Genomic DNA, 27,077 nt, shown 5'->3' with positions numbered 1-27,077 from the left:
TTAGAAAGAAAAACAGGTCAAATCATAGCCCATGTAAAACTGTTTTACAGCTGAGTTTTTACTGTGTCATACCCTACAACTAGGGTCCAGAGTTTTACCTGGTTAGGTTAGCCAACCTAGGTAACACTGTGCGCCAGGAAAACACTGCTGTGGAGACACCTTTTAAAGTCACCACACAATGCTACAAATGAAGAAACACATCCAATAAATATGGTCTACTATCTCAACATATTTGGACTTGCGCATCTCAACAATTTACTTTGTATTTTGAGATGCTATTTAAAAAGTGCAAGATACTATATATTTGTTTTATTATATTACTGGTGGGAAAGGCTTCCATACAGTGCAGTCAAGAAAACAATCTAAATAAACACTTGAGATTGAAAGCTATGGCGACAATTTCAGCCTGTCCTACAATTTCAGAATGTAACAGGCTGTTACTACAATTTCAGAATGTAAGAGTCTGTTACTACAAATCAGGTAAAAACTCAAAACAAGTTTAAAAAAAAAAATGAGGAAAATGTCTACATTTCAGCTGCTTCATAAACATTGCTATGCTATAACAATTTTTACTATAAGAGTGTTGGCTCAACGAGACCTTTCAGTTTACACTGATCTGCTTACAGGGGGGGCAACTGTCGTGCACCACCTCCGGAGGTAGCGATCCAGACAAGTTTACACTGCAGTATACAGTATGAGCAGCTGACGGTATTTTTGCAAAAAGTGTGAAGTCCCTCTTAAACAAAATACTGTACTAAGGTGAACATCCAAACATAGTGACTTTCAATGATTAATAAGGAGTCAATCAATGTGTGCATACACGCAAAGGAGACATACTGTACGTATAGTGTAGAATGCAACCGTAGAATGAAATACGAACGTGTGCGCAAGCACTCAAACCTAACCAAACACTATAAATCAAAATGAAGTCATTTCTCCATGCACACAGACATAAATCTCAACGCAGACATAGTCTCAGGCATGTGGTGACATCTTTGAACTAGCGTTTACATATATAAATCACAGGCTAGTATAAATACAAATCTTACTCCTGTAAACCCCATTCATGTAGACGGGCATGGAGGGAGAATAAACCAAACCATGTTCAGCATTTTCATGGTGAATGATTCTTTCACGGGGGGGGGGGGGGGGGTCCAGGCTTTCTAAGAGATCCAGCTACGACTCCCCTAATACCAGTTAGGATACGACTGTAAACAATCATTATGATTCATATAAATCCTAAAATCAAATAACCTCTGCACCGTTAAAATATAAGTGCCTTCTTTGCGAAGTGGAACACATCTGGAAAAGGTTCCACGACCACTGCTGTGCCGTGAACACACAAATCAACCAGCAGGCCCTTATAAAGCCGCGGGACTTAACCGCCACTCCGGAGACAGACTGCCATGGATACCGGTTTTGGTCCTATGGATACCGGCTTCGGTCCCATAGATACAGGCTTTGGTCTCTGAAAACAGCCCACTGGCTTTCTCCAAAGCATCCCAGAGGTCCTGTCTCTTGGGCTTCCTATAAGTAGGGCGAAGGTGCAATATCATGCTGACAAGAAATAATGAGGACTCCATTGATTGCAGCAATCTTAGTGTTGGTGCTGATTCTTAAAAAAAAAAAAACATTATAGTGGAAGTGAATGGCAATCAGAACGAGTGGTGGGTGAAGAAAGATGAAGGTAGAACAAAAGGTTCACACATTTTACGATCCTGTGCAATATGTCAACAAGCAGTATCAGGTTTTAAAAGCTTGACCTCATTGCTTCCCCCCTAAAACAAAGTAATCCTTGGGAGCGTTGTAAGGGAACTAAGACTGAATGTGAACATCGTAAATATGAACAGAGAATACTACCATCCAACAATTTCCAGAGGTCGAGGACTCACCGAACCAACGGGTTAACTTGCGGTTGAATCCGTTCAGGAGCCTTCTCTCCTCCCAGGCGCTCCGGAGGGTGGCCACCTCTATGCCCGGTCTGAGGGCGACCCCCCAGGTTTTGTCCTTGGACCGACCCAGAGTGCTCATGGCTCTCTTTCGCTTCCCACACACCGAGTGCACTGACCTGCTGGACTGACCCACTCCAGGCCACTTCATGGGGGACTAAACTTGAGTGCCAGGTCGTCTCGACAACACTTCTTAACAAAGTGCAGTCTTACACAAACCCATGGAGGTAAAAGTACTGAGCAGTGTTCCCGGTGGGAGCTTCAGACACTCCTCTACAGCTCCACAAGTGGAAGGCAACTGAGGAAGCCACCTGGACTTGCCGCTCCCACAACACTCATACCCACAAACACGCCCATTTGAACCAGGAGGGTGTTAGGTGTCAAACGCAAAGTATGACCATAAGAGAAAGAGAGGAAGGGAGGTTGGGGGAAAGGGAGGGAGGTTGAAGGAAAGGAGGTTAGATTGCGATTGCAAGAATGCACAGCATGTAACGTTATCTCCCTTCCCAACCTTGGCTTCCACAAGAGACTTGTCCCTCGCCCCCTCCTCCCGCTCTCGTTCCACCTCTCCGCGGAGAGGAGTGGTTGCCTAGGGAGGCAGTGCCTCGGCTCTCAGAACAATAACACCCAGTGTCTGAGGAATATTGCTGCACACAGAGAAACAGCATCGAATGAGAAAGACATACAAAAATAAAACAATGCAATGGTGTAGAAGTAGCTACATAGAAAGAAATATAATTCATTTCAATCCTAATCAGCCAAAGGGTGAGAAGAATTTGGCATCATAATACTATTCTCAAACCAGGAGCAGACAAGACCAGTGGTTGGTCTGAATTCAACTGAAAAGAGCCAAGGGCAGTACTAGGTGAAATGATTGTGAGCCATGCCATATCTAACCATAGTGCATGACAACAATAACACAAATGCAATGTAGAACATAAGAACAGTCCTTTTACATTCTATACAGTGACAACTGCAACTTCCATATAGGCCCATTGATGGGCCACTGAAGGTGGGCTTTCCTAATGGCTGCTGTGGTATCACCCAGGTCGGTGTGTCAGGTGAGTTTTCACCATACAGCGTAACGTAAAGCTCTGGAAAAGCGCTGGGTATCCTAGTCCAGTTCCTAGTCAGTTGCACAACTGAACGCATTCAACCGGAACGCGTCTTCCGCTTTTAAATGTCGTTCTGCCCTTGAGCAAGGCAGTTACACCGGAGAGCTGCTGTTGTGGGTTGTTACAGTGCTGACTCATAACCTCACCTACACCGTGGCATGTCATGTCACGGCAGAGATGTGGGCAGTGCAGTGGTGCCCACCTCTGTTACTCAGAACACATCCTTTCCAACCCCTGTTCTTTTTCAACACTAAGTTTTAGAAGACCATTCCCTTTTCTGTGTGAAGGGTCAGAGGAAGCCGTGGACTCAGTGCTCTTTCCCTACTGAACCTGTCGGTTTGAAGTCCGTCCTTATTTCTCTCTGACCTATCAGCGGCTTTGAAGTGGCAGGGAATCCTTGGGAATGTGAAATGGCACAGGCTGAGCGTGGGCATGGGGGGGGTCACTGCTTGATGTGTGTGAGTTGTGTGTGTTTGACTCATTTGGTAAAGGCACACACACACACACACACACACACACACACACACACACACACACCTCAAATACTGTCCTTCACTATCCACTCAGGAAGTGAATACCCAGTGTTTCCCCTATACGACTAAAACTAGCCACCTAACGCCCTTCCTGGTTCAAATGGTGTGTATATGACTGTTGTGGAAGTCCATGTGGCTTCCGCCGCTGCTAAACTTATCATTTTCAGGATGGTAAAATGTTTTCAGTGTAAACTTAAACGACTAAAACTAGATTTAAAGTATGTAGAAAACAATATGGACCTATATGTTTTTAAATAAGGTCCTCTTTGAGAACTAACAATCTCATAAATAAAAACTTGCCTGTCAGGGAGAATTTAAAATACCAAAAATGGCATGGCATGGTGCCCCATTGATTTTGTTATAACGTTTGAGTCACTCCGATAGCATAAGAACGCCACATAAGCCATGGCAAAAAGTGTAGAACTGCAGGAAATTAGCTTTAAAACTGTAAAATGTTCTCTCCACCCCATGGCAAAATATGTAAAATTGCAGGAAATTTGCTTTAACCCTTTACACTCGTACCTGTATACGGGTTGAAAATGGGCACTGATAAACAGTTACATTTGAATGCCGTGGCTGTTCAATAACATGCTATACATGCCAGAGCTCTGGCTCTGCGATTCACAGCGCTCTATGGGTTTTGACTGAAAGCCATTCTGAACTTGAGCTCCTCCCACAACAAAAAGTTCCCCCATCCCTCCAACTAATTGGGCAACTTTTGGAAATGTTTTGTTGTCCGAGCGAGGGGAAATGCTGTTAATTAAGAGGACTATGTATTGTGAAAGATGAGACGATGAGGGTTATAACAAATACCACTTTGATGTCATACAAGCAAGCCAAACAGTCCAAATGTGCACTTCACATTTCCATATCATAAAACTCATGTACAATGTGTCAACATTTATGATCACTATGTTGATGTACAGTTACCTGATGACAAGGTGTCATACCCTGGACAGAATGAGCTAGTTTGCCTCTCCCTCAAACCCTCGTCCTTTTTGTTTGTCTTAGGTTGCACCTACACCACATTTCCAATCAATATTCTTATCATCCTCCTGAATGTATCCAAAGTATGTTCTGATCTTGTTATCAACAAATGGAGAGAAAAGTACAGTAAATATTAAAGGCACATAAAATCAACAGCATAATGTTTGGATTCAGTCTTGTCAACTGTTGTGTCCTTACCTTTGGTCTAATAATTTTCCCATGGTTATGCATTTCATATTTATTCTGTAAGAAACATTCAAAATGTAGCCCTATCCATATAGGCCAACTCCCACAAGTATAAAGGGTTAAAACAGTAAAATGTTGTCTCTGGGCATGCCTTGCCAGTAATACTTAACCAGTGGGGGCATTTAGGATTATTCTTAGATGGCATTGCTGAGAAGGGTAGATGACGTAAGTGCCCGTTGAAAGCCTAATACATTTAAAGTGAGCTTTGGAAATCAGATAAGTGACTTTAAAGAGAGCCCAAATGGTTCATCTTTAAAGGGCAATTCTGCCAATTTTACCATTATATTCATTATCTCCCGCACCACACCAGTGTCTACACATGTGAAAACTAGGCGATTCTATGATCTGTGGTTAAAAAGAGAAGAAGAAAAGTCCTAACAAATGCTTCTCTGTGACATCACAGGGTAGGATTAAAAGTAAGAAAAACAGTGATTTTCAAACCTGCAACTAGTTTCTAGCTAGGGGGGTATTTTCTTGCTCCCCACGTCCTCGCGACTCTCGTAATGTTTGAATATCACTTTTTAAAATGTTTTAATTTTTGATGTCATCGGGTAGAACATTTTTTACTGTGGCATTTTTTTTAAGATGGCTGCCGTTTAGCAAGCTCCGACCCAACTTTGCTATTATGTGATTATTTAGTTGTTTATTTTTACGAAATGTATCCGTTATTATTTCTTACAAACGACAAGAACTCTTGAACATCAGAAAGGCAGTAATATACCCCAATTCCAGCTTCTACTTTGACTCAGGGGGGGGTCCTGTAGCGATTTAGGCGAAGGGAAAACCGGCCACCTCTTAATTATATTCTACTGGCTAATAACCATCACTTGAAAAGATGGATGACCTCTGATCATGGCTTTGCTACCAATGGGACTCTCGGAACTTCAATATTCTCTGCTTTTCAGAAACAGATACCTCCCATAACCTAGATAGTTTGTGTGTATGCATTGATATGTAGGCAACGTGTGCCTTTAAAAAACAAATGTATGTAGTTCTGTCCTTGAGCTGTTCTTGTCTATTAATGTTCTGTATTATGTCATGTTACATGTTTGTGTGGACCCCATAAAGAGTCGCTGCTGCTTTTGCAACAGCTAATTGGGATCCTAATAAAATACCTATACCAAAAAAATACCAATGGCTATCCAAATTGATGGACTCTCCATTCACCAGGCGGACAGGACAGTGGAGTCGGGGAAATCAGGGGGTTTGCCTCTTCATCAACGCCAACGGGTGTGCTAATGGCCGTTTGGCGGAAGTGACGAACCCCCGTCTTGGAATACCTGATGGTCAAATGCCGACCCTTCTACCTCCCAAGGGGGTTTTCAGCTGTTATCGTGACTGCTGTATACATTCCACCTCAGGCCAAGAAAAAATAACAAGCTGGTGCTTAAGGAACTGTATAAGGCTATAAAACAAGCAGGAAAACCTACACCCAGAAGCTGCCTTTCTGGTTGCCGGTTATTTTAATTTGCCGTCATTAAGACACGTGACACCCAACTTCCATCAACACGCCACTAGGGGCGATAAAGTCCTAGACCACTGTTATTCCACCCACAAGCAAGCAAACAAGGCCCTCCCTCGTCCGCCATTCGGCAAATCAGATCATGACTCCGTATTCTTGCTTCCTGTTTACAAGCAAAAGCTGAAAACAGGAAGTACCGCAATTTGCTCGGTTGAGAAATGGTCACCAGAATCAGAGGTTGTGCTACAGGACTGCTTTGCTAGCTCTGATTGGAATATGTTTAGAGACTCCACCAATAACATTGACGAGCTAACCACTTCCGTCACCGGCTTCATTAGAAAATGCATTGCGATGTTATACCCACGGTGAGAGTTCGCTGCTTCCCCAATCAAAAGCCCTGGATCAACACAGAAGTTGGTGCTAAAGAGCAGGGCTACGGCACACAGAGCTATCGTAGACAACCCTGATGCTGCAGTCCAATACAGATTACAAAGGAAGACCCAACCGTCGTCTGCCCAACGTTCGTCTGGTAGAGACGCATCTTTATGCACGCTTTGACAACGTCGAGCCGTCACCGACCCAGAGGATAGGCTGAACTCGCTCTCCGAGGCCAGCGTGAGAAGGGCCTTTGGGCCCCGACGGTATTCCAGGTTGGGTTCTCAGAGCATGCGCAAAACAGCTGGCAGGCATATTCACAGTCATTTTCAACCTCTCCTTGTCCTAGTCTGTAATCCACAAGTTTTAAGATGACCACAATTATTTCTGTTCCCAAGAACTCTTAAGGCTTCAGGCCACAATGACTACCACCCTGTAGCACTCACATCTGTAATCATGGAGTGATTTGAGAGGCTGGTTATGGCACACATCATCTCCATTATCCCAGACACCCTAGACCCACTCCAATTTACATACCGTTCCAACAGATCCATAGACGACGCAATCTCAATTGCTCTCTACACTGCCCTCACCCACCTAGATAAGAGGAATACCTAATGTGAGAATGCTGTTCATTCAATACAGCTCAGCGTTCAACACCATTGTCCCCTCCAAGCTCATCACTAACCTTAGGACTCTGGATCTGAACATCTCCGTCCTGGACTTCCTGATGTGCCGACCCCAGGTGGTGTACTCCTTGTTCACCCACGACTGTGTGGCCACGCACGACTCCAACACAATTATCAAGTTCGCTGACGACGGTGGTAGGCCTGATCGCCGGCGACGACGAGTCAGTAGTGTCCTGTCAGTGTGCTGCCGGAACAGCAACCTCAACATCAGTAAAACTAAGGAGCTGATCGTGGACTACAAGAAACGTGTGGCAAGCACGTTACCATCCACGCCGACTTGGCGGCAGCGGCAGGTAGACAGCTTCAAGTTCCTCAGTGTCCAAATCACTAAAGACTTAAAATGGTCCAAACACACACAGTCGTGAAGCCATGATTGTCTCTTCCCCCTCAGGAGGCTGAAAAAGTTTGGCATGTGCCCTCAAATCCTCAACTGGTTCTACAGCTGTACCATTGAGTAGAGCATATTGGACTGGCTGCATCACTGCTTGGTGTGGCAATGGCAACACCCTCAATCTAACAAAATAGCTACACAGAACCTCTGTGTTAACCTTGTATCTTTATTGACCTTTTATTTCAACCTTTGCACTCTACATACACTGTCACTCCAACACACACACACACTCTCTCTCCATCATTTTCTCTCACAATATGCACATACATTTATACAGGCTCCACACACGCACACCCACATACAAGCTGCTGCTACTCTGTTTATCTTATATCCTGTTGCCTAGTCCCCACAGTGTCCCTGCACATGTAAATATGCTATTGGATCTGACTTAAATATTTCCTGTATGCTTATTTACTTAATTGTGTATTTCATATTTCCTATTGTTATTTCTCGTGTGTGTTTCTTTCTAGTAATACATTGTTATTAATTATTGTATTGTTATTTCTCGTGTGTGTTTCTTTCTAGTAATACATTATTATTAATTATTGTATTGTTATTTCTCGTGTGTGTTTTTTTCTAGTAATACATTATTATTAATTATTGTATTGTTATTTCTCGTGTGTGTTTTTTTCTAGTAATACATTGTTATTAATTATTGTATTGTTGGGGTTAGAGCTGGCAAGAAAGGCATTTCACTGTATTTGTGCATGTGATATTAAAACTTGATGAAGAAAATGAAGTTGAAAAGTAGTGGAAATGCCCTTTGGAGGTAACAGCGTTTGTTAGTATGTTTTTCGAACATGGGCAATGAATAGATATACAAAATAGATGCACTCGCAAATGAAAATAGACAAAAATAGACAAACAGCATAAGCATGTGCGCATACACATACACAGGAATTTCTCATCATACTGACTGACACATAGGTATTCTGAGTAAAGGAGGAATCTGCTTTTAAACCGCACCTGTATTTCCTGTCAACACCTATAGCTATTATTAAAACCTGTATTTCCTGTCAACACCTATAGATATAATTAAAACCTGTATTTCCTGTCAACAACTATAGCTATAATTAAAACCTGACACGAAATACATGAAAGGAAGCTAGGGTCGCAACATTCCTGGAAACTCTAACAAACCTCCCAGCTTCACCACCAATCCCATTTGGAGAACTCCCGGAATCAGGAGGGAATAAGCAGGGAGGGAATCCTCAAACTGGGGGAGTCTCCAGAATTTGACAACCCTAAAAAAGGTAGCCATTATAAGCATGGAATAAAATGTTCTGGGAGTGGAGTGTTCGTTACATGTGTTGTGACAGACGAGACCAGAGGGGTGATGGGAGCTGGTTGATAGACAGCTGCTTCGGAAGCAGGGAAAAACATGGATTCTGACAACTGTATGCGTCTATTGAGAAACAGTACAACAGTGCTGGTCCATACTGTACAGCAGTGGTTCCCAACCAGTTTCAGTTACTGTACCACCAGCTGAATTTCTCTCTACCCAGAACTCCCCTGGGCTCCTGAGTCGCGCAGCGATCTAAGGCACTGCATCTCAGCGCTAGAGGCGTCACTACAGACCCTGGTTCGATTCCAGACTGTATCACAACCGGCCGTGTTTGGGAGCCCCATAGGGCGGTGCACAATTGGCCCAACATCGTCCGGGTTTGGGTTTGACCGGGTAGGCCTTCATTGTAAATAAGAATTTGTTCTTAACTGACTTGCCTAGTTAATAGAAGGTTAAATAAAATGTTAATTACCTCATGTACATTTTACCAGTAAGCCTATGATCACATGAGTCTTCTCAAGTACCCCCTGTAGATAGGCCAAGTACCCCCAGGGTCCTAGTATCCCTGGTTGGGAGCCACTGCTGTACAGTATGGGATAAGGCCACACAATGGCATAATCACTATATATATATATATATATATATATATATATATATTCAGGCTCTTGGATAATAACAATATACATTGTGGTATTTTTGCTGTTTAGTGAAGAGTACATAGACAAAGATGGTAACAGTTATGTCATCGCATTTTTTATATTGTCGTACCGCCTGCCCCCACACTAAAGAATAAGCAGCGCTGCCCTTTTGTGAGGGCGCTTGTTTATCCCATGGCTGCGTTTTCTGTCTTGGGCAGAAGCATAATGCCGGTCTGTTTGGAAAACACAAGGGTTCTCTTCAGGGGGTTTGCCTGGTGGCCACAACCAGAACAAAAGATCACCAAATCAGAGAATAGGACAACACAGTCCGTTCCACACAGCATTTCATCCACTGGAGCACTTCCTCCCTAGCCTGGTCCCTGGTTATTCTGTAGAGCCAACTCTTATGACAATAATCACTGGCGTTGGTCAGACTGGGTAAACAGATCTTGGACCAGGCTACTTCTTATTCCGCCCACCCTCTAATATGGCTATTGTTAACAAGCAAATGATATGCAAAGTGGATTTGGATTAACGTGCAGGGGATCAGACTCACATGGGGTTGGTTTTGTATCACCGTCAACACCTTCAATTGTGGTCATTCTTTCTGAGAAAGAGTCATTCAGCTTGAGCTTAATAATCGGAAGCTGTATCCTAATTGGCATGTTTCACCCATTCCTCTCAGCTGATGTGTAGTGAAGCTTCTGGTGCAGTCTAGCTGCCATGACATCACCAAGGTGGGTGCTAGCTAAACATTGGTGGTGGATGAAGGGAGTTACAGCGTAAAGCACTGTATAAATTAAATCCGGTCTTGTTATTATCACCATACAAAAGAACACCTGCAAGACAGTTTTCACATTTCGGTATTCTAACATGCTGAGAGGGATTATGCAGAATTAACTCCGTGTCCAGGGAGCGCACAAATATTTGATTAATTTGTGGGCTGCGGATATGGCAGAATAAGTGAGATTCCAGTCAGGAGTCATTCCAAACTCCTTATTGTAATTCTGCAAATTCCTGGTGAGCGCGTCTCTAGGGCTGTTAAGTAAAGTGGATATCTGATGTGAAATAAGCAGTGGTGTAAAGAACTTAAGTCAAAATATTTTAAAGTACTATTTAAGTTGTTTTTTTGGTATGTGTACTTCCCCATTTATTTTTTGACAACTTTACGTCACTACATTCCTAAATAAAATGTACTTTTTACATTTTCCCTGACACCCAAAAGTACTCTTTACATTGTGACTGCTCAGCAGGACAGGAAAATGGTCCAAATCACACACTTATCAAGAGAACATAACCTGGTCATCCCTACTGCCTCTGATCTGGAGGACTCACTAAACAGAGAACATCCCTGGTCATCCCTACTGCCTCTGATCTGGAGGACTCACTAAACAGAGAACATCCCTGGTCATCCCTACTGCCTCTGATCTGGAGGACTCACTAAACAGAGAACATACCTGGTCATCCCTACTGCCTCTGATCTGGAGGACTCACTAAACAGAGAACATAACCTGGTCATCCCTACTGCCTCTGATCTGGAGGACTCACTAAACAGAGAACATAACCTGGTCATCCCTACTGCCTCTGATCTGGAGGACTCACTAAACAGAGAACATACCTGGTCATCCCTACTGCCTCTGATCTGGTGGACTCACTAAACAGAGAACATAACCTGGTCATCCCTACTGCCTCTGATCTGGAGGACTCACTAAACAGAGAACATAACCTGGTCATCCCTACTGCCTCTGATCTGGAGGACTCACTAAACAGAGAACATAACCTGGTCATCCCTACTGTCTCTGATCTGGAGGACACACTAAACACAAATGCTTTGTTTGTAATGCATGTCTGAGTGTGCCCCTGGCTATATGTAAATGTAAACAAAAAATAACAAAAAATAAATTGTGCAGTTTGCTTAATATAAGCAATTTGACATGTATTTTTTTATACTTAAGTATATTTAAAACCAAATACTTTTAATCAAATAGTACTATACCGGGTGACTATCACTTGAGTCATTATCAAAAGGTATCTCTACTTTTACTCAAGACAATTGGGTACTTTTTCCACCACTGGAAATAAGCCAGTGAGCCTTCCGGGCCTCTGCCTCTCCTAGGGACTCCCTCCAGAAAACATGTCCCCACCAGGGAGGTAACGCACCGCACCTGGGGCTAAGCTTTATGCCAGCCTCTCTGGGGCTTGTGTGGGCAACTAGAGATGTGCTTCGCTGGATTGTTGTGTTACACACTTAAAACAATACATTATTTGTGCAGTGTTTCATGGCAGACTGGTGTGTGTGTGTGTGTGTATAAACCAAGTTCAGTGACAAAGTTGATGAGGCAGGTGCCTCAGTCCAACATCTCTTATAAAGAACCATCACGTGGTCGTTAAATCCTCACAATTTGCATTTATAGTTAGAGGCAACCAAAAATGTGAAGAAAATTACCCAATGAGGATTAACACTGGGAATTAGGAATGCCACTGCCATTTTGCATCTCGGAATTTACCAGGTTCTTACCCCAAGTAACAAATTACGACAAAAGGCGCAGTTCAGTACTCAGCCGATGCAACAAGTTGTTGATCATTGCCAGTAAAAAGAGGGCAGTCTTTAGGTTATGAACACTGCCTGCGCTGCCCTGTGAGTGGACTTTATTTCATGTGTAAAAAGCCCTATAATCTCCACCTCTAAATCTATAATTATGACAATGACGCGCTTGGGAGTATTGTAGTCCAGATGCACTAGAATGGCCTGCTGGGTAATTTGACTACTTGGGGATTATAACTGAGTCATCCTTCTTTGCGTTCTTAATACCAATCCACCCTCCCGCTACAACAGATAAAACACAAATGTGCTTGAGTGGCCTTTCATTTTTTAAAGGTCACATGCAGCCGTTTTTATCTCAATTTCAAATCATTTCTGGGTAACAATTAAGTACCTTAATGTGATAGTTTTCAATGGAAATGGTCAAAAACGAACGAAAATAGCTTCTTAGCAAAGAATTTCTCAAGCTCGAATTTAGCTAGGACTGTCTGGTAGTGGTCTAATTGGGGAGGAGAAAACTGAAAACTAGCTATTATTGGCAGAGAGTTTTTTCTAACTTTCTTATTGGTCTATTAACCAATTTACTGCTTGGTGATGTCACTAGGCAGGCCAAAACTCCATCCCACCAAAACAGCCTGAAATATCAGGTAGGCTTTTCAAACAGCTCTTACACTAAAAGGACATTACCATAATTTTCACAATTTCACAGAATTATTCTAACCTCATAGTATGGAAGTATATATAAAACACAGGCAAATCACGTTGTTGACTGCACTGGGCCTTTAAGGGAAATCTCCTGACCATCTGTGGTAATGGGCTTACAACTCTACCGTTCACACAACAAGAGTGCAGCATCAATGCAAGTTTGTCCTCGCAGCCCAGCTAGATTATAAAGATATACTGTAGAACGAGGTTAATGTTACCTCATCGAAAAATAATGGTTCTGATAAAGTCATTAACAGTCTTCGGAACAGAGCTTCCAAATGAATAGTAAACCAAGGAGTACTTTTTTCCACACAACTATAGAGAACCAAAAGAGAATGTTGTCGTTTTAACACGTTTCCATTTTTGCCTGCATCAGATGGATACAGGATTAGATAACCCATTACATAATGTACGGTTAATGTATGTGTGTGTGTCAGACCACTACTGATGACACACACAAAATACGTAGCCTGATCCCAGATCTGTTTGTGCCATCATGACAACTCCGCATCACTTATTGTCATGCCAAACCAGTTCGTCTTGAAAATGAGCAATAGTTGTCAAGAGTACAAACAGACCTGGGATTAGTCTACAAAATAGGTGTTTTAAGTATATGACCTCAGGAGTAATGTTGCTCTACCTGCATCCAGGATGGACGTAATGGGATGAACTTTGTTGAAATAGTTTTTGGCACTTGCAGAACAGTGTGGGGCAGTGACAGTAGGGTGAGGACAACTGACCCTCGTAGGACTGTCTCAGAAAGGGACATGTTCATCTCTTGGAGTCATTCCCAGTGTACTGACCCTATTCTTGCTCAGACCAATGGGGCCAGATTAACCTAATCCCTGCTGCTAGGTGAGGTCAAGAGACCGGCTCTTGATCCTGATGCAGTGGTGTCCCCTGGGCAAGGGCCCACTAGTAGCTACTGAAAAAGCCATTGGCTTTCAAATAAACTGTAACCTTGGCACACTCCTAGGATCACAGCATTTCCTCACTTGGTTCACTTCACCGTGAGTGGTAGCATATGAGACACAGTAAGTATAGGAGACGGGGGGACAGACAGAACTATAAAACGTCAATGAATACAGACATCAAAGCCAAAGTATAGCATTTCAAAGAGAGAAGGAATGTGTTGGAGCTCTTTTTTGGGTCCCCACAAACCATGACACATTTGAGGAAGAGAGACAGATGATTGTGCCTCGTAACTCTTGGCAAAGGGAAGGATCTCCAACTAGGGCTTCCTAATAGAGTCAAAAGTGGCCCTGAAACGCCTACCACGGCGGCCCTGAAACGCCTACCACGGCGGCCCTGAAACGCCTACCACGGCGGCTGGATCTAAATTTCAGCTGGGAAGACCATTACTGCTCAAATGCTCGTGGATCCCTGTGGCAAACACACATTGGTTATATTACTTAATAGTTATGAAGTGCGTGATTATCTTATTTCTTTTCGACCATCTTTCTAAAGTGTTGCCTTCCCCCGGCCTGCACCTCGCTAACTCAGGTGTAGATTTTCCTATTCCAGGAAAAAAAACACAAAAAGGAACAGCCCTATTATGAGACTCCTGCCGTGAGGGCTGGCCTAGGAGCTGTATAACATAGGTGAACTCTCCAACTGCACGGTGTCCTGCGACTGCTACCAGCTGACAGGAAAACAAAAACAGATTACCACTAAACCTTATTTCCCTCACAATGATCTAATGCGCGGTAAAAACACTGGCTTGGTCCTAGAAAAAAATAAAAATCCTCCCTAAAAATGGAACTGGGCTCGCACATGGGTTATTCATGAACATTTCTGAACGTCTGATGATACGGTTATGAAATTAGTGTTTTGTTCCTACATTGCAAATGATAAGCACTTCAATGTTCCAGGGCCAGTGCTTACGGACACTACAAAACCTTACATTTGTTACAGCCTAGAACCAATGCTGCTTTCATCACAGTGTGCCACAGAGGCTGACCTTAGTGGTAACCATCGACTTGCTTTTTTCCGCTCTCTAATTCAATTCTCAAACTGCGGTCCCATTTTGTTCCGAATTCCACAAAGATTATTTTGGGGCAGTTAGGCAGTGACTCCATTTTCACATTCACCTTTACATTTGAACTAATAACTGATCGTGCATTAGAATGATAGGATGATCTATAGATGGACCGGGCAAGGTAATACCGAAGGAGGTGTGGCACTGTTACTTAACACTGTAATTAAGAGGGTCTCGGACCCTGAACATGTGACCCGAGATTAGCGACGTAGAGTAAAGAAAGAACTTTGTCACTGACCATAAGACCACCACTCTACAGTTACAACTGGAATCCACAGACAAAAAGGCTGGTGTGTGAGACTCCAGACAGCAGATACTCCATGACCTTGACTATCTTGTTAAAAATTGCTCCTTGTCCTCTACACATGTAGATGCTGGATGGTGGGATATTGTATCACCATCTGCATTATTTACCAGACAGTAGCCTGGCCCTCTTTGAAGTCATGTAGATCGCCTCGTCGCTCTCTTTTTTATATTTTTTATATTAAGCGCTCTTACAAAAACTCACGCCGTACCAAACGTCCGTTAATAACCTTTAGACGTACACAACAGGTCAAAAGTTTGAGAACACCTACAGTACTCATTCAAAGGTGTTTATTTTTACTATGTTCTACATTGTCGAATTAAAAATAAAAAAATAACACGTTTGGACTCATGTATAGTAACCAAAAAAAGTGTTACACACACACTATTGGCATTCTCTAAACTAGCTTCATGAGGTAGTGAACCTCTCTCAACCATCAAGCGCTATGATGAAACTGGCTCTCATGAGGACCACCACAGGAATGGAAGACCCAGAGTTACCTCTGCTGCAGAGGATAAGTTCATTAGAGTTACCAGCCTCAGAATTTGCAGCCCAAATAAATGCTACAGAGTTCAAGTAACAGACACATCTCAACATCAACTGTTCAGAGGAGACTGTGTGACTCAGGCCTTCATGGTCAAATTGCTGCAAAGAAACCACTACTAAAGGAAACTAATAAGAAAATTGAGACTTGCTTGGGCCAAGAAACACGAGCAATGGACATTTGTCCTTTAGTCTGGATTCCAAATTGGAGATTTTTCGTTCGAACCACTGTGTCTTTGTGAGACGCGGTGTGGATGAACGGCTGATCTCAGCATGTGTATTTTCCACTGTAAACCATGGATGAGGTGGTGTTATGGTGTGGGTGTGCTTTGCTGGTGACACAGTCTGATTTATTTAGAATTCAAGGCACACTTAGCCAGCATGGCTACCACAGCATTCTGCAGCGATACGCCATCCCATCTGGGTTGGGCTTAGTGGGACAATAATTAGTTTTTCAACAGGACAATGACCCAACACCCCTCCTAGGCTGTGTAAGGAATATTTTACCAAGAAGGAGAGTGATGGAGTGCTGCATCAGATGACCTGGCCTCCACAAACCCGACCTCAACCAAATTGAGATGATTTTGGATGAGTCGGACCGCAGAGTGAAGCAGCCAATGAGTGCTCAGCATATGTGGGAACTCCTTCAAGACTGTTGGAAAAGCATTCCAGGTGAAGCTGGTTGAGAGAATGCCATGAGTGTGCAAAGCTGTCATGGCTATTTGAAGAATCTCAAATATATTTAGATTTGTTTAACACTTTTTTGGTTACTACATGATTCCATATGTGTTGTTTCATAGTTTTGATGTCTTTACTATTATTCTATAATGTAAAAAAAAATAATTTATAATAATAATAATAATAATTGAAAAACCCTTGAATGAGCAGGTGTTATAAAAATGTTGACAGTAGTTTTGACTGGTAGTGTACGAGATACCATACCCGGTCTCAGGGATGGCTAACTCTGGAAATCCCTCTGGTCTCCTCAGAGTTAGGTAAAACTGCTTTTAATTTATTTGCACCCCATGTATAGAACAATCTACAGAGTTCCTTACAACGGGATGTTATGGTGCCTCTTAGGCAGTCCTACATGTTGATTGGAGACCTCCTTGCTTAGGAATGTGATTGTTTTTCTTTAATGTATTTGTATTGTATTTTGTAAATCATGTGTATGCAGGGCTCCCTTGAGAAAGAGACCCTGGCCTCAATGGGACTCCCTGTTAAACAAAGCAAAACAATTATAATACAAAAATAAATCCTCTGTAAGGGACACGTAACTGTCTTGACAGGGATTTGTTTTTGCAAATATTTTTTTGTGAGACAAGGGCATCAATGAACTAAACATGTGATATTTTCACATACAAATTGCCACTTTTTAGGGTTTTTCTTGCAGGATTAGTTGTAGTCTTGTAAACCAAATAGGTAGCATAATCACAATTCATTAAAGCATGCTGAATATGACTAATGAATAATGGAAAGTTGATAAAACCCCACAACAACTTCGTGATTTGCTCACTATGAGGCTTGCCATCACAAACAAATACATTTAAAAAGATAACTTCCATATACATAACAGAAGCATCCCATTAGTGCAATCAAAAAGGGTACATTCAACGTCCTTAAAAATGACCACAAACCTTAATATCTTTCCTCTGGAAAAACTCCAAGAAAACTCCTTCAAAAATCCTGATTGATGTCTTTAAAACATAATCAAATCCCTCTTTTATCAAAAATGTTCGACCCTCACAGCATTCCCATTCATCAAATCAGATTGTCTGTATCCTCAGCCAAAACACACCTGCCTCCCTTCGCTGGTGGAAAAACTTCTATCCAATTAGTGTTAGTTCAGAGGGAACTGACAGCATAAAGCCTGCGGTCTGCACTGATCTGCAGGCAGGCTAGAGGTTCCACTCACACTGATCACTGCAGTCGTAGACAGCTCAGTACAGCGGCAGCCAGTCTATCCCTACTCTGCTGTCTGGAAGGTTAGGGCTTGTAAAAAAACAACAGTGCAATATGAATCTTAAAGTGTGATGTGGAGGATATATGTCTAAGTGTTTGCAAGGTCACAAACTAGAAGGAATGGTGGTGGAAAAAAATATTCAAATTTGACTCATTTATTTAGTCAAATTCTTAGTCTAACAATATACTGTAGTGTGGTTTGACATTAAGAGACAGGGTTGTTAGCAGAGGCACTTACAGTAGCCTGCTGTAATCAGATAAGCAGGACACCAGTGAAGTGCAGCCAGCAAACTCCCCCTGGTGCATTCCTCTAAAAGTACAGTGGAGCTTCTAAGTAACTTGGTATTCCTCCATAACACACATCAGACCCAATATTACATGATTTATTTACAATTACCTAAATAGTACATCTGAGTGAGGTATCACATGAGTGTACTGCAGAACAAGTATCCTCTTTCATGGCCAAATATGATCCACTTGACTCACCCAATCGAAGACAAATCACTAGTCAATCATTTATGCCATATGAGATTATTAATGCAATATATTCTATATAAAATCACATCAGAACAATTAATCCATGTTAGAGCGTAGAAGAATGAGGAAAACATTTGCCAAGAAAAAAATCTATGTCCCTGTACATCCTACCTAACTTTCCATTGTGTTTGTTAATGGCTCCTGTTTACTCACAACATACAGTACTAGAAGGCTTGTATAGTACGGCCTGCCCACCAAATCCACTTAAACCATTTACCTACTTTAAGTCTCTCTCTCTCTCTCTCTCAGCAACATAACATCACTGCCACAGACACCATTGATTGGTCAAAACATTGAGTCTCCAAATGGTTCAAGCACACAGAGGAGGGCAAAAACTCCCTTCACAATTCACAGCATGTTGCTAGTTCCTGTCAACTGCAGCTTCTTCCAGAAACCACAGCAATGCTTGCTGACTTGATAAGTAGCAGTGTTAGCAACATAAACAGTGTGAACATGATACTATAATATACCATGCTAACAGTTGTCTGGGCATTCAAATTCAATGTCTGAGCTGAACAGTTTGTGAGTTTGGGGTTCAAAAACTGCTTTCCAACCATGTATCATGTCATGTGTGCTTAGCAACCTAATAGTCTGGGCAGCAGTACACACTTTGTTTATTCCTAACTGAAACTGAATATACAGAATATCTGCAAAGGGGCTTTAAATATGAGGTGCCATGAACTTTGGATTCTCAGAGCTGGTGAGCCTGTTTGGACAAGAAGCATGGTTTCATTTATATGTCTGATTTATTAAAAACGATATCAGAGGTAATCCTCCCTGAAAGCATGTGTTCCACCGCAGTTGAGACTCAGATTTACAATAGATTTGAACCTATGAATATTTGAGCTAGTTGGCTCTCAGACCTATTCCACAGCCAAACCCAATTTGGCCTATGTTCTTTCCATGTCTGGATGTAAGTGTGGAGCGTTCTGGGCTCTAGAGACTGTAAAAACAAGCCATGGTACATACTGTACAGTATAGTGGTCAGATGGGTATCGAATGTCATGTCAGTCTGATTACAAATTCATTCCTTTTGCCGCCGTGAAGACGTAGGAACATCGTCTGGGCGTCTAATTTTACTTTCCTTGATCTCTTACGTTCTTCCTCGATACTATCCTGACCACCCACCCACTCTTTGGAAACCTTGGTGTTGAGCTGATGATTGCTTGGAAGATGCTTGCTGGGTTTGTGTAATGAAAGAAAGCAGTCTGACAGGCATCTTGCTGGGCTACCCCTCCAACAAATCATCCCTCGGCATGAGGAGGTATCTGCGGAATGCCCTCCTCCCTGCGTCTCATGGGCCAGGTGATGCTATGAGATGGATGGAGAACCAGAATTCAGTCTTTACTCCATGTTATCAGAGGCAACACACTACAACACACTGGGACTATCATACAAAACAGGATAACAGAGTAACCAAGACTGCCAAATTGATCAAAATAGTGAAACATAGTGTAGGGAAATTGGTCAAGTTTCAAGGGTATTTTGTCATAATTCAGGCCAACATTCAGTTTCAGTGAGGGGAAGACTTACCGCCGTCTCTTCTGTGGCATTTTCACACATTCTGCTTTACCCTGCATTGATTAAGCTCTCTGAATTCTGTAGAGTGGTTATAGTAGGCTAGCTAATCAGCTCCATTTCAGCTGAAAATGCAACGTCTGGCATAATGTCACCAAAACACTCTAGGTAAAAGGTGCTGATCTTTTAATCTCCTTCCAAATGTGCTGAGAAAACATTCCCGGAGCAGGCATTTTCAAACCAGCCAGCAAAATGTTCTCAAAAACACTGTGCATTAATAATTCTCTTAATGCCATTTATCTAACCAAATCCCAATGTCAAGAGGAGACCTTGGACTGAGCTTATGTCATTTTCGCACCTTCACTGCTGACAGACAATTCTCGACAGTTGGAGCCTTAACTTAACTCAGTCTTAACTGAGGGAAACTCAAACTGGGGACCTAGACATCAAACCGGGGACCTAGTCATCAAACCCCCGGGGACCTAGTCATCAAACCGGGGACCTAGTCATCAAACCGGGGACCTAGTCTCCAAACCGGGGACCTAGTCTCCAAACCGGGGACCTAGTCATCAAACCGGGGACCTAGTCATCAAACCGGGGACCTAGTCATCAAACCGGGGACCTAGTCATCAAACTGGGGACCTAGACATCTACCGTAAGAGGTTAAGAGGAAATATGGGGTGCCATAAACCATTTGATTCTACGCTACCATCAGGACCGCTGAGTTTGTGTTTTTACAGCCATAAATCAGTCACAATGATGAATGTTTTTCAATATAGGCCTACTTTCAGGGTATTGAATAGGCCTACTGGCAGCAATTCATGTACCTCCTTAATGAAGTGAAGCAAATTTAAAATAAGCAAATCACTATTTTTAACTTCCCATCAATGCTGTTCTATGTTTCTGCAAGGCATTTTATTTAGACATGTATTAACTAAAGAAGCCCATTGAAACCAAATCAAAGCTTATTGGTCGTGTACACAGATTTGTCGGTGTTATCGCAGGTGCAGTGAAAAGCTTGTTTCTAGCTCAAACAGTGCAGCAATAATACCTAGCAATACGCCTATAATCCAAAAAGTTAAAAAAATAAAGAAATTAAGAAATATCAGAATGAGCAAAATCATAGTCCGGAATATAAATACATACACTGAGTGTACAAAACATTAAGAACACCTTCCTAATATTGAGTCGCACAACCTCTTGCCCTCAGAACAGCCTCAATTCATCAAGGTGTTGAAAGCGTTCCATAGGGATATTGGCCCATGTTGACTCTAATGCTATCCCACAGTTGTGTCAAGTTGGCTAGACGTCCTTTGGGTGGTGGACCATTCTTGATACACACGGGAAACTGTGGGAAAACCAGCAGCGTTGCAGTTCTTGACACAAACCAGTGCGTGCCTGGCACCTACTACCATACCCAGTTCAAAGGCAATTAAATATTTTGTCTTGCCCATTTACCCTCAATGGCAAACAGACACAATCCATGTCTCAAGGCGTAAAAATCCTTGAACCTGTCTCCTCCCCTTAATCTACACTGATTGAAGTGGATCTAACAAGTGACATCAATAAGGGATCATAGCTTTCACCTGGTCAGTCTGTATTGGAAAGGGCAGGTGTTCTTAATGTTTTGTATTCTCCGTGTGCCTGAGCGCACGCACGCACGCACCGCGCACACACACACACACACACACACACACACACATACCTGAAAGTATGTGGACATCTTCCCGTCGAACATTAATATGGAGTTGTTCCCCCCCATTGCTGCTATAACAGCCTCTACTCTTTTGGGAAGGCTTTCCACTAGATTTTGGTTCATTGCTGCAGGGACTTGCTTACATTCAGCCATAAGAGTATTAGTGAGGTAGGGCACTGATGTTGAGCAATTAGGCCTGGCTCGCAGTCGGCGTTCCAATTCATCCGGAAGGTGTTCGATGGGGTTGAGGTCAGGGTTCTGTGCAGGCCAGTCAAGTTCTTCCACACCGAGCTCGACAAACCATTTCTGTATGGATCTCACTTTGTACACACGGGCAATGTCATACTGAAACAGGAAAGGGCCTTCCCCAAACTGTTGCCGCAAAGTTGGAAGCACAGAATTGTCTAGAATATCATTTTATGCTGTAGCGTTAAGATTTCCCTTCACTGGAACTAAGGGGCCTAGCCAGAACCATGAAACACAGCCCCAAACCATTATTCCTTCTCCACCAAACTTTACAGTTGACACTATGCATTCGGGCATGTAGTGTTCTCCTGGCATCAGCTAAACCCAGATTCGACCATTGAACTTCCAGATGGTGAAGCGTGATTCATCACTCCAGAAAACGTGTTTCCACAGCTCCAGAGTCCAATGGCGGCGAGCTTTACACCTCTCCAGCCGATGCTTGGCATTGAGCATTATGATCTTAGGCTTGTGTGCGGCTGCTCGGCCATGGAAACCCATTTCATGAAGCTTCCGACGAACAGTTCTTGTGCTGACGTTACTTCCAGAGAGAGTTTGGAACTCGGTAGTGAGTGTTGCAGAGGACAGACGTTTTTTATGCGCTATGCATTTCAACACTCAGCGGTCCCATTCTGTGAGCTTGTGTGGCCTATCACTTCGCGGCTGAGACGTAGTTGCTCCTAGATGTTTCCACTTCACATTAAGAGCGTTTACAGTTGACCTGGGCAGCTCTGGCAGGGCAGAAATTTTATGAACTGACTTGTTGGAAAGGTGGCATCCTATGACGGTGCCACGTTGAAAGTCACTGAGCTCTTCGGTAAGGCCATTCTACTGGCAACTGTCATGACATTGGCTTGATGGGGGAGGTTTACGTCCCCCATAAATACCTTTCCCCTTTTTCCTCTCTCTACACCGATGTGACTATTGAAAATCCCTTTGTTAACATGGAGAGTCTGGTGACATCAAAAGATGGGAAATGGAACCATATTTCGGTAATCCAACCAGTTGAAAATATGCATTGGTACTTAATGAATATGATCTCAGATCAGTTGTTGTCTGAGACATTATTACTAATGACAGGATGACATACACACTATCTTGGAAAGTCGACACATTCTAGTTATCAGATTCATCTGAAATTGTGCAATTTAAATATGAAACTATTTGTGAAAAGATTAAATGTAATTTTAGCTTCTTAATGAGAGAACGGTTTGTCAGAAGAACACCACTCTGCTCACTCAGAGGCCCCACCCATGTGAACAGACACTGGGTGTAAACTATGAAATACGGCCCTCTCTCCCAATCCTATATAAGCCCCTTGACAAAAATGTAACTTTCTGTTCCGAGGACGTTAGGGCGACGGTCCTACGTTAAAAGGGCTCAAATTACCTGTTCCAAGGACGTGCGGACTGGCAGTCCCCACGTTGAAAGGACAAAGACCACCTACAGAACTAAGCCAACATCAGCAAGAACCTAATGCAATTGGCATCGAATTTCAATGTGAAGGTGACGACCTACACGCCGGAAGGATGAATTTCGACTATACCAGCCAGAATATAGCATCAGCTTAAAGTACGGCAACATGGTATAAACTTTGAACTCTTATTCACTAAAGAAGTGCTACCCCCTCCGCCCCTCTAAACGTGGGCTAGGAGAGGACGGACAGAGTACCCATTCTACCACGCTCCAGTTCACCACTAGACAGTCTTCAGAGGACCAGAGATCCATGCTGGACAACCCGGCCTATGATCTATGATAATTTACCGAAGTGCATCACAGAGTAAATATTTATTGCATTTTCCTTTTTCAAATGGGCGGTAATTTAGAATGCATAAGATACTGTATTTGTGACAGCATAGCTTCTCCCTTTGTTACTCAGTCTTCCCGCTCTTTCACTCAAACCCAACCCCCTTTCCTTTGTGTAACCAGCCATCATGTTGGCTCCGTCCACCAGGGCAGTTTTTTTCTTTATGACATAATTTGTAATCAATGTATGATCCATTCTGTGTGATTATTTAGGTATTTAGTAAATAAATAATTCAACCAAATTTTATATTGCTGATTCAACTTGTTAGCCAGAGTTCGTGAAGATATCTGAAAGTTGTAAGTTGACGATTAAATATTGACTGCAACTGATGTAAAAGATTACTAGGTCTTTAAGAGTTTATTCGGAAGATAACAGCTCTATAAACATTATTTCGTGGTGCCCCGACTTTCTAGTTAATTACATATACCTGATTAGCTTAATCAGGTAATCGTAATTACAGAGACATTATTTTATAGAATAGCATGTCATATCACTTAATCTGGTATAGCTGAAGCACGACACACTGTTTGTCTATGGAGATTGCATGGCTGCAAGCCCGATTTTATATGCCTGTCAGCAAGGGGTGTGGCTGAAATAGCCGAATCACACTACATTTGTATATGTAGTGTAAGTCAGCATGTCACACAAAGATAGAGGGGAACAGCATGCACACAGCATGTACATACTCCTGAGGGAGTCACAGGCTGCTGTCACTACCAGTGGCAAATGTCTTTATAGTGTACAACATTATGCAGCCAAAGAGTTAACCTAGTTATTAAACACGCTGAGTGCTGAGCAGACAGTTGAAGACAATCACAGACTTATAATAAAAGGAGAAATACTAGAATACAAATTACATTCATACTGGCCCTCTGCATTAGGTCTCTCTCTGCAATTACCAACAAGAAGAGGTAGAGATTAAGACTGTAAACCAGCCTCAAGACACCAACTATCATTCATGCAGACGTTCCACCGACATGAATAATAACACACAACCTTAAATGGATGTCATAAATTCACTTCCAGACAATAATTTCGTCAGAACACGCTCTTCAGGCCTGGAGAGGAGCCAATGAGAATATTCTGTAGTTGGAGCACTGTTCTGTACAATCTCCCTACAAAGATGTTATTGTATTTCACGTTTTTTTAAATCCAAAAGTATGAGCTCACCTCTCTTCACCTTTCAGCTAAGTGTATGTGGTGACAGAACTAGAAGCATTCCAGTGTTCCAGACTCCCTGTCCGTCTGTCTTCAGATAGGAACCATTACAATTCCCATGGCAGAAGGCCATACCTCCCCCTGGCTGCATTAAAAACAGGACAGGTCACTAGGCTCTGTCCGTAAAGCAGACGACAGGACAGGTCACTAGGCTCTGTCCGTAAAGCAGACGACAGGTCACTAGGCTCTGTCCGTAAAGCAGACGACAGGTCACTAGGCTCTGTCCATAAAGCAGACGACAGGTCACTAGGCTCTGTCCGTAAAGCAGACGACAGGCACTGGCTCTGTCCGTAAGCAGACGACAGGTCACTAGGCTCTGTCCGTAAAGCAGACGACAGGTCACTAGGCTCTGTCCGTAAAGCAGACGACAGGTCACTAGGCTCTGTCCGTAAGCAGACGACAGGTCACTAGGCTCTGTCCGTAAGCAGACGACAGGTCACTAGGCTCTCTCCGTAAAGCAGACGACAGGTCACTAGGCTCTGTCCGTAAAGCAGACGACAGGTCACTAGGCTCTCTCCGTAAAGCAGACGACAGGTCACTAGGACTCTGTCCGTAAAGCAGGCGACAGGTCACTAGGCTCTCTCCGTAAAGCAGACGACAGGTCACTAGGCTCTCTCCGTAAAGCAGACGACAGGTCACAGGACTTTCTCTGTAAAGCAGGCAACAGGTCACTAGGCTGTGTTAGGAAAGGGAAAGGAAAAGGGGGATACCTAGTCAGTTGTACAACTGAATGTATTCAACTGAAATGTGTCTTCTGCATTTAACCCAACCCCTCTGTATCAGAGAGGTGCGGAGGACTCCCTTCAATCGACATCCACGTCTTCAGCGCCCGGGGAACAGTGGGTTAACTGCCTTGCTCAGGGGCAAAAACGACAGATTTTTACCTTGTCAGCTCGGGGATTTGATCCAGCAACCTTTTGGTTACCGGCCCAGCAACAGTTCAGAGTGCTGCACTTTTCACAAATATTCTAAGCTACAAAAAACAGAAGTAGGGAAGACAAGCTTCACTGATGGCAATCATTTTAGAACTTGTAAAGATCATCTGTAGTCCTACCTGTCGGGAAAAATAACATTAGGCCTTATGCTGACAAATAAAATACATGTTCTCAATGAAGGAGGAGAAAGAAACCAGCTGGTGTTGAAAAATTAGGCTTGGGAGGTATACTGTATATCCAGTATACTGGGGTGTTTGGAAAATAGCCACAGGATGGTTTTTCCAATACTGTTGAAACTATTTCTCTGAAGTTTTTCCCAATACATTTTACTATTTGTAGCAACTTTTTAAACAAATCCCAGCAGTCATCTTGTGAAATAGGTTAGGAGATAAAGCATATTACGTTCTTCATTTCACCTGTCACATTATTTTACATTATGAAGCTCACCGTCGTTGCCCAGAACAGTTGAGCCAGTCACGTGCTTGTTTGTAAATATCACAACAGGAGAAAGCGGGAGCAGGTGAGTCCAGCTGGGTATTGACAGGGGTCATGTTTTATATTGAAAGTCAGTGTTTTTTTTTGCTTCAACAGAGTGATCAGGGACGTGCAACTATAGTTTTCCTTCACAGAAAATACATTAGTGCAACACATTCGGCAGAAAATAGCTACATTTTCATCAGATCACAACAGAAGTGCAACGCTAGTTGCGAGCCGTTTCAGGAAGCTAGGCGTATGTCACACGTCACCACCACAGGTAGAACAATGACAGATATTTCACCGGATCTAGAAAATGTCAAGCCACCGCTTGACGTTTCCACTCACTACCAAATATGGTGATGAGAGGAAGCCCAGTGTCCGGAGAAGACGGAATGAAATGGATTTTGGCCGACATTCTGCAAATGTTCTCATCGATGAAACATTTCATCTCAATACAGTTTTCTTTTCTCAAAAACTACAATCTGTTACAAACAGAGTGGACACATTTTTGTAGACTTTACCCTTTGACAAAGTTTTTTAAAACTTGCATTGCTGAGAAGGAGAGCAAAGACGAATTGTAGTTACAGTATTGCACACGGGCACTTCGCAGAGTAGGTGTTCCCTAACGGAAATATGCAAATGTGGGCTTGAACGCTCCAATACAATCTCACTAGCTCTTGCTTGGCTCTGCCCACCTTGCTTGTTCTGCCCACTAGGACTAATTTGTTCCCATTGAAAATGACAGGCTGAGGTCTATCTTGGGTTAGTTATAAAAAATTGTGCTCTGGTATTGTGCCTGGCAGACTATGCACAAGCTCCATCAGTCTGGACCTTCCCTTCATGATCACAGGCCACACCAAGTTTGAACCTGACTGGTGCTTC

At 42.8% G+C, this 27,077-nt stretch overlaps 1 protein-coding gene across 2 annotated transcripts in view; it reads right to left on the bottom strand.

Moving 5' to 3' along the window:
* The window catches only part of plekhg3 (pleckstrin homology and RhoGEF domain containing G3), a 127,875-nt gene that overhangs the window by 65,811 nt on the left and 34,987 nt on the right, over positions 1 to 27,077 (bottom strand). Inside the window, exon 1 of one of the 2 annotated variants that reach the window (XM_014143856.3) lies at positions 1,893 to 2,465. The exons of the other annotated variant lie outside the window; for it this stretch is intronic. Coding sequence (XP_013999331.3) covers positions 1,893 to 2,100 — 208 coding nt within the window. The 5' untranslated portion in view covers positions 2,101 to 2,465. Of the gene's footprint in view, positions 1 to 1,892; positions 2,466 to 27,077 lie in introns of those variants that run through there. 2 annotated transcript variants of the gene reach the window in all.

This window comes from Salmo salar, chromosome 15 (assembly GCF_965601325.2).
Source record: "Salmo salar chromosome 15, fSalSal1, whole genome shotgun sequence".
Lineage (NCBI taxonomy): Eukaryota > Metazoa > Chordata > Actinopteri > Salmoniformes > Salmonidae > Salmo > Salmo salar.
The sequence above is the reverse complement of the archived record's forward strand: the minus strand, read 5'-3'. Positions and strand labels throughout refer to the sequence as shown.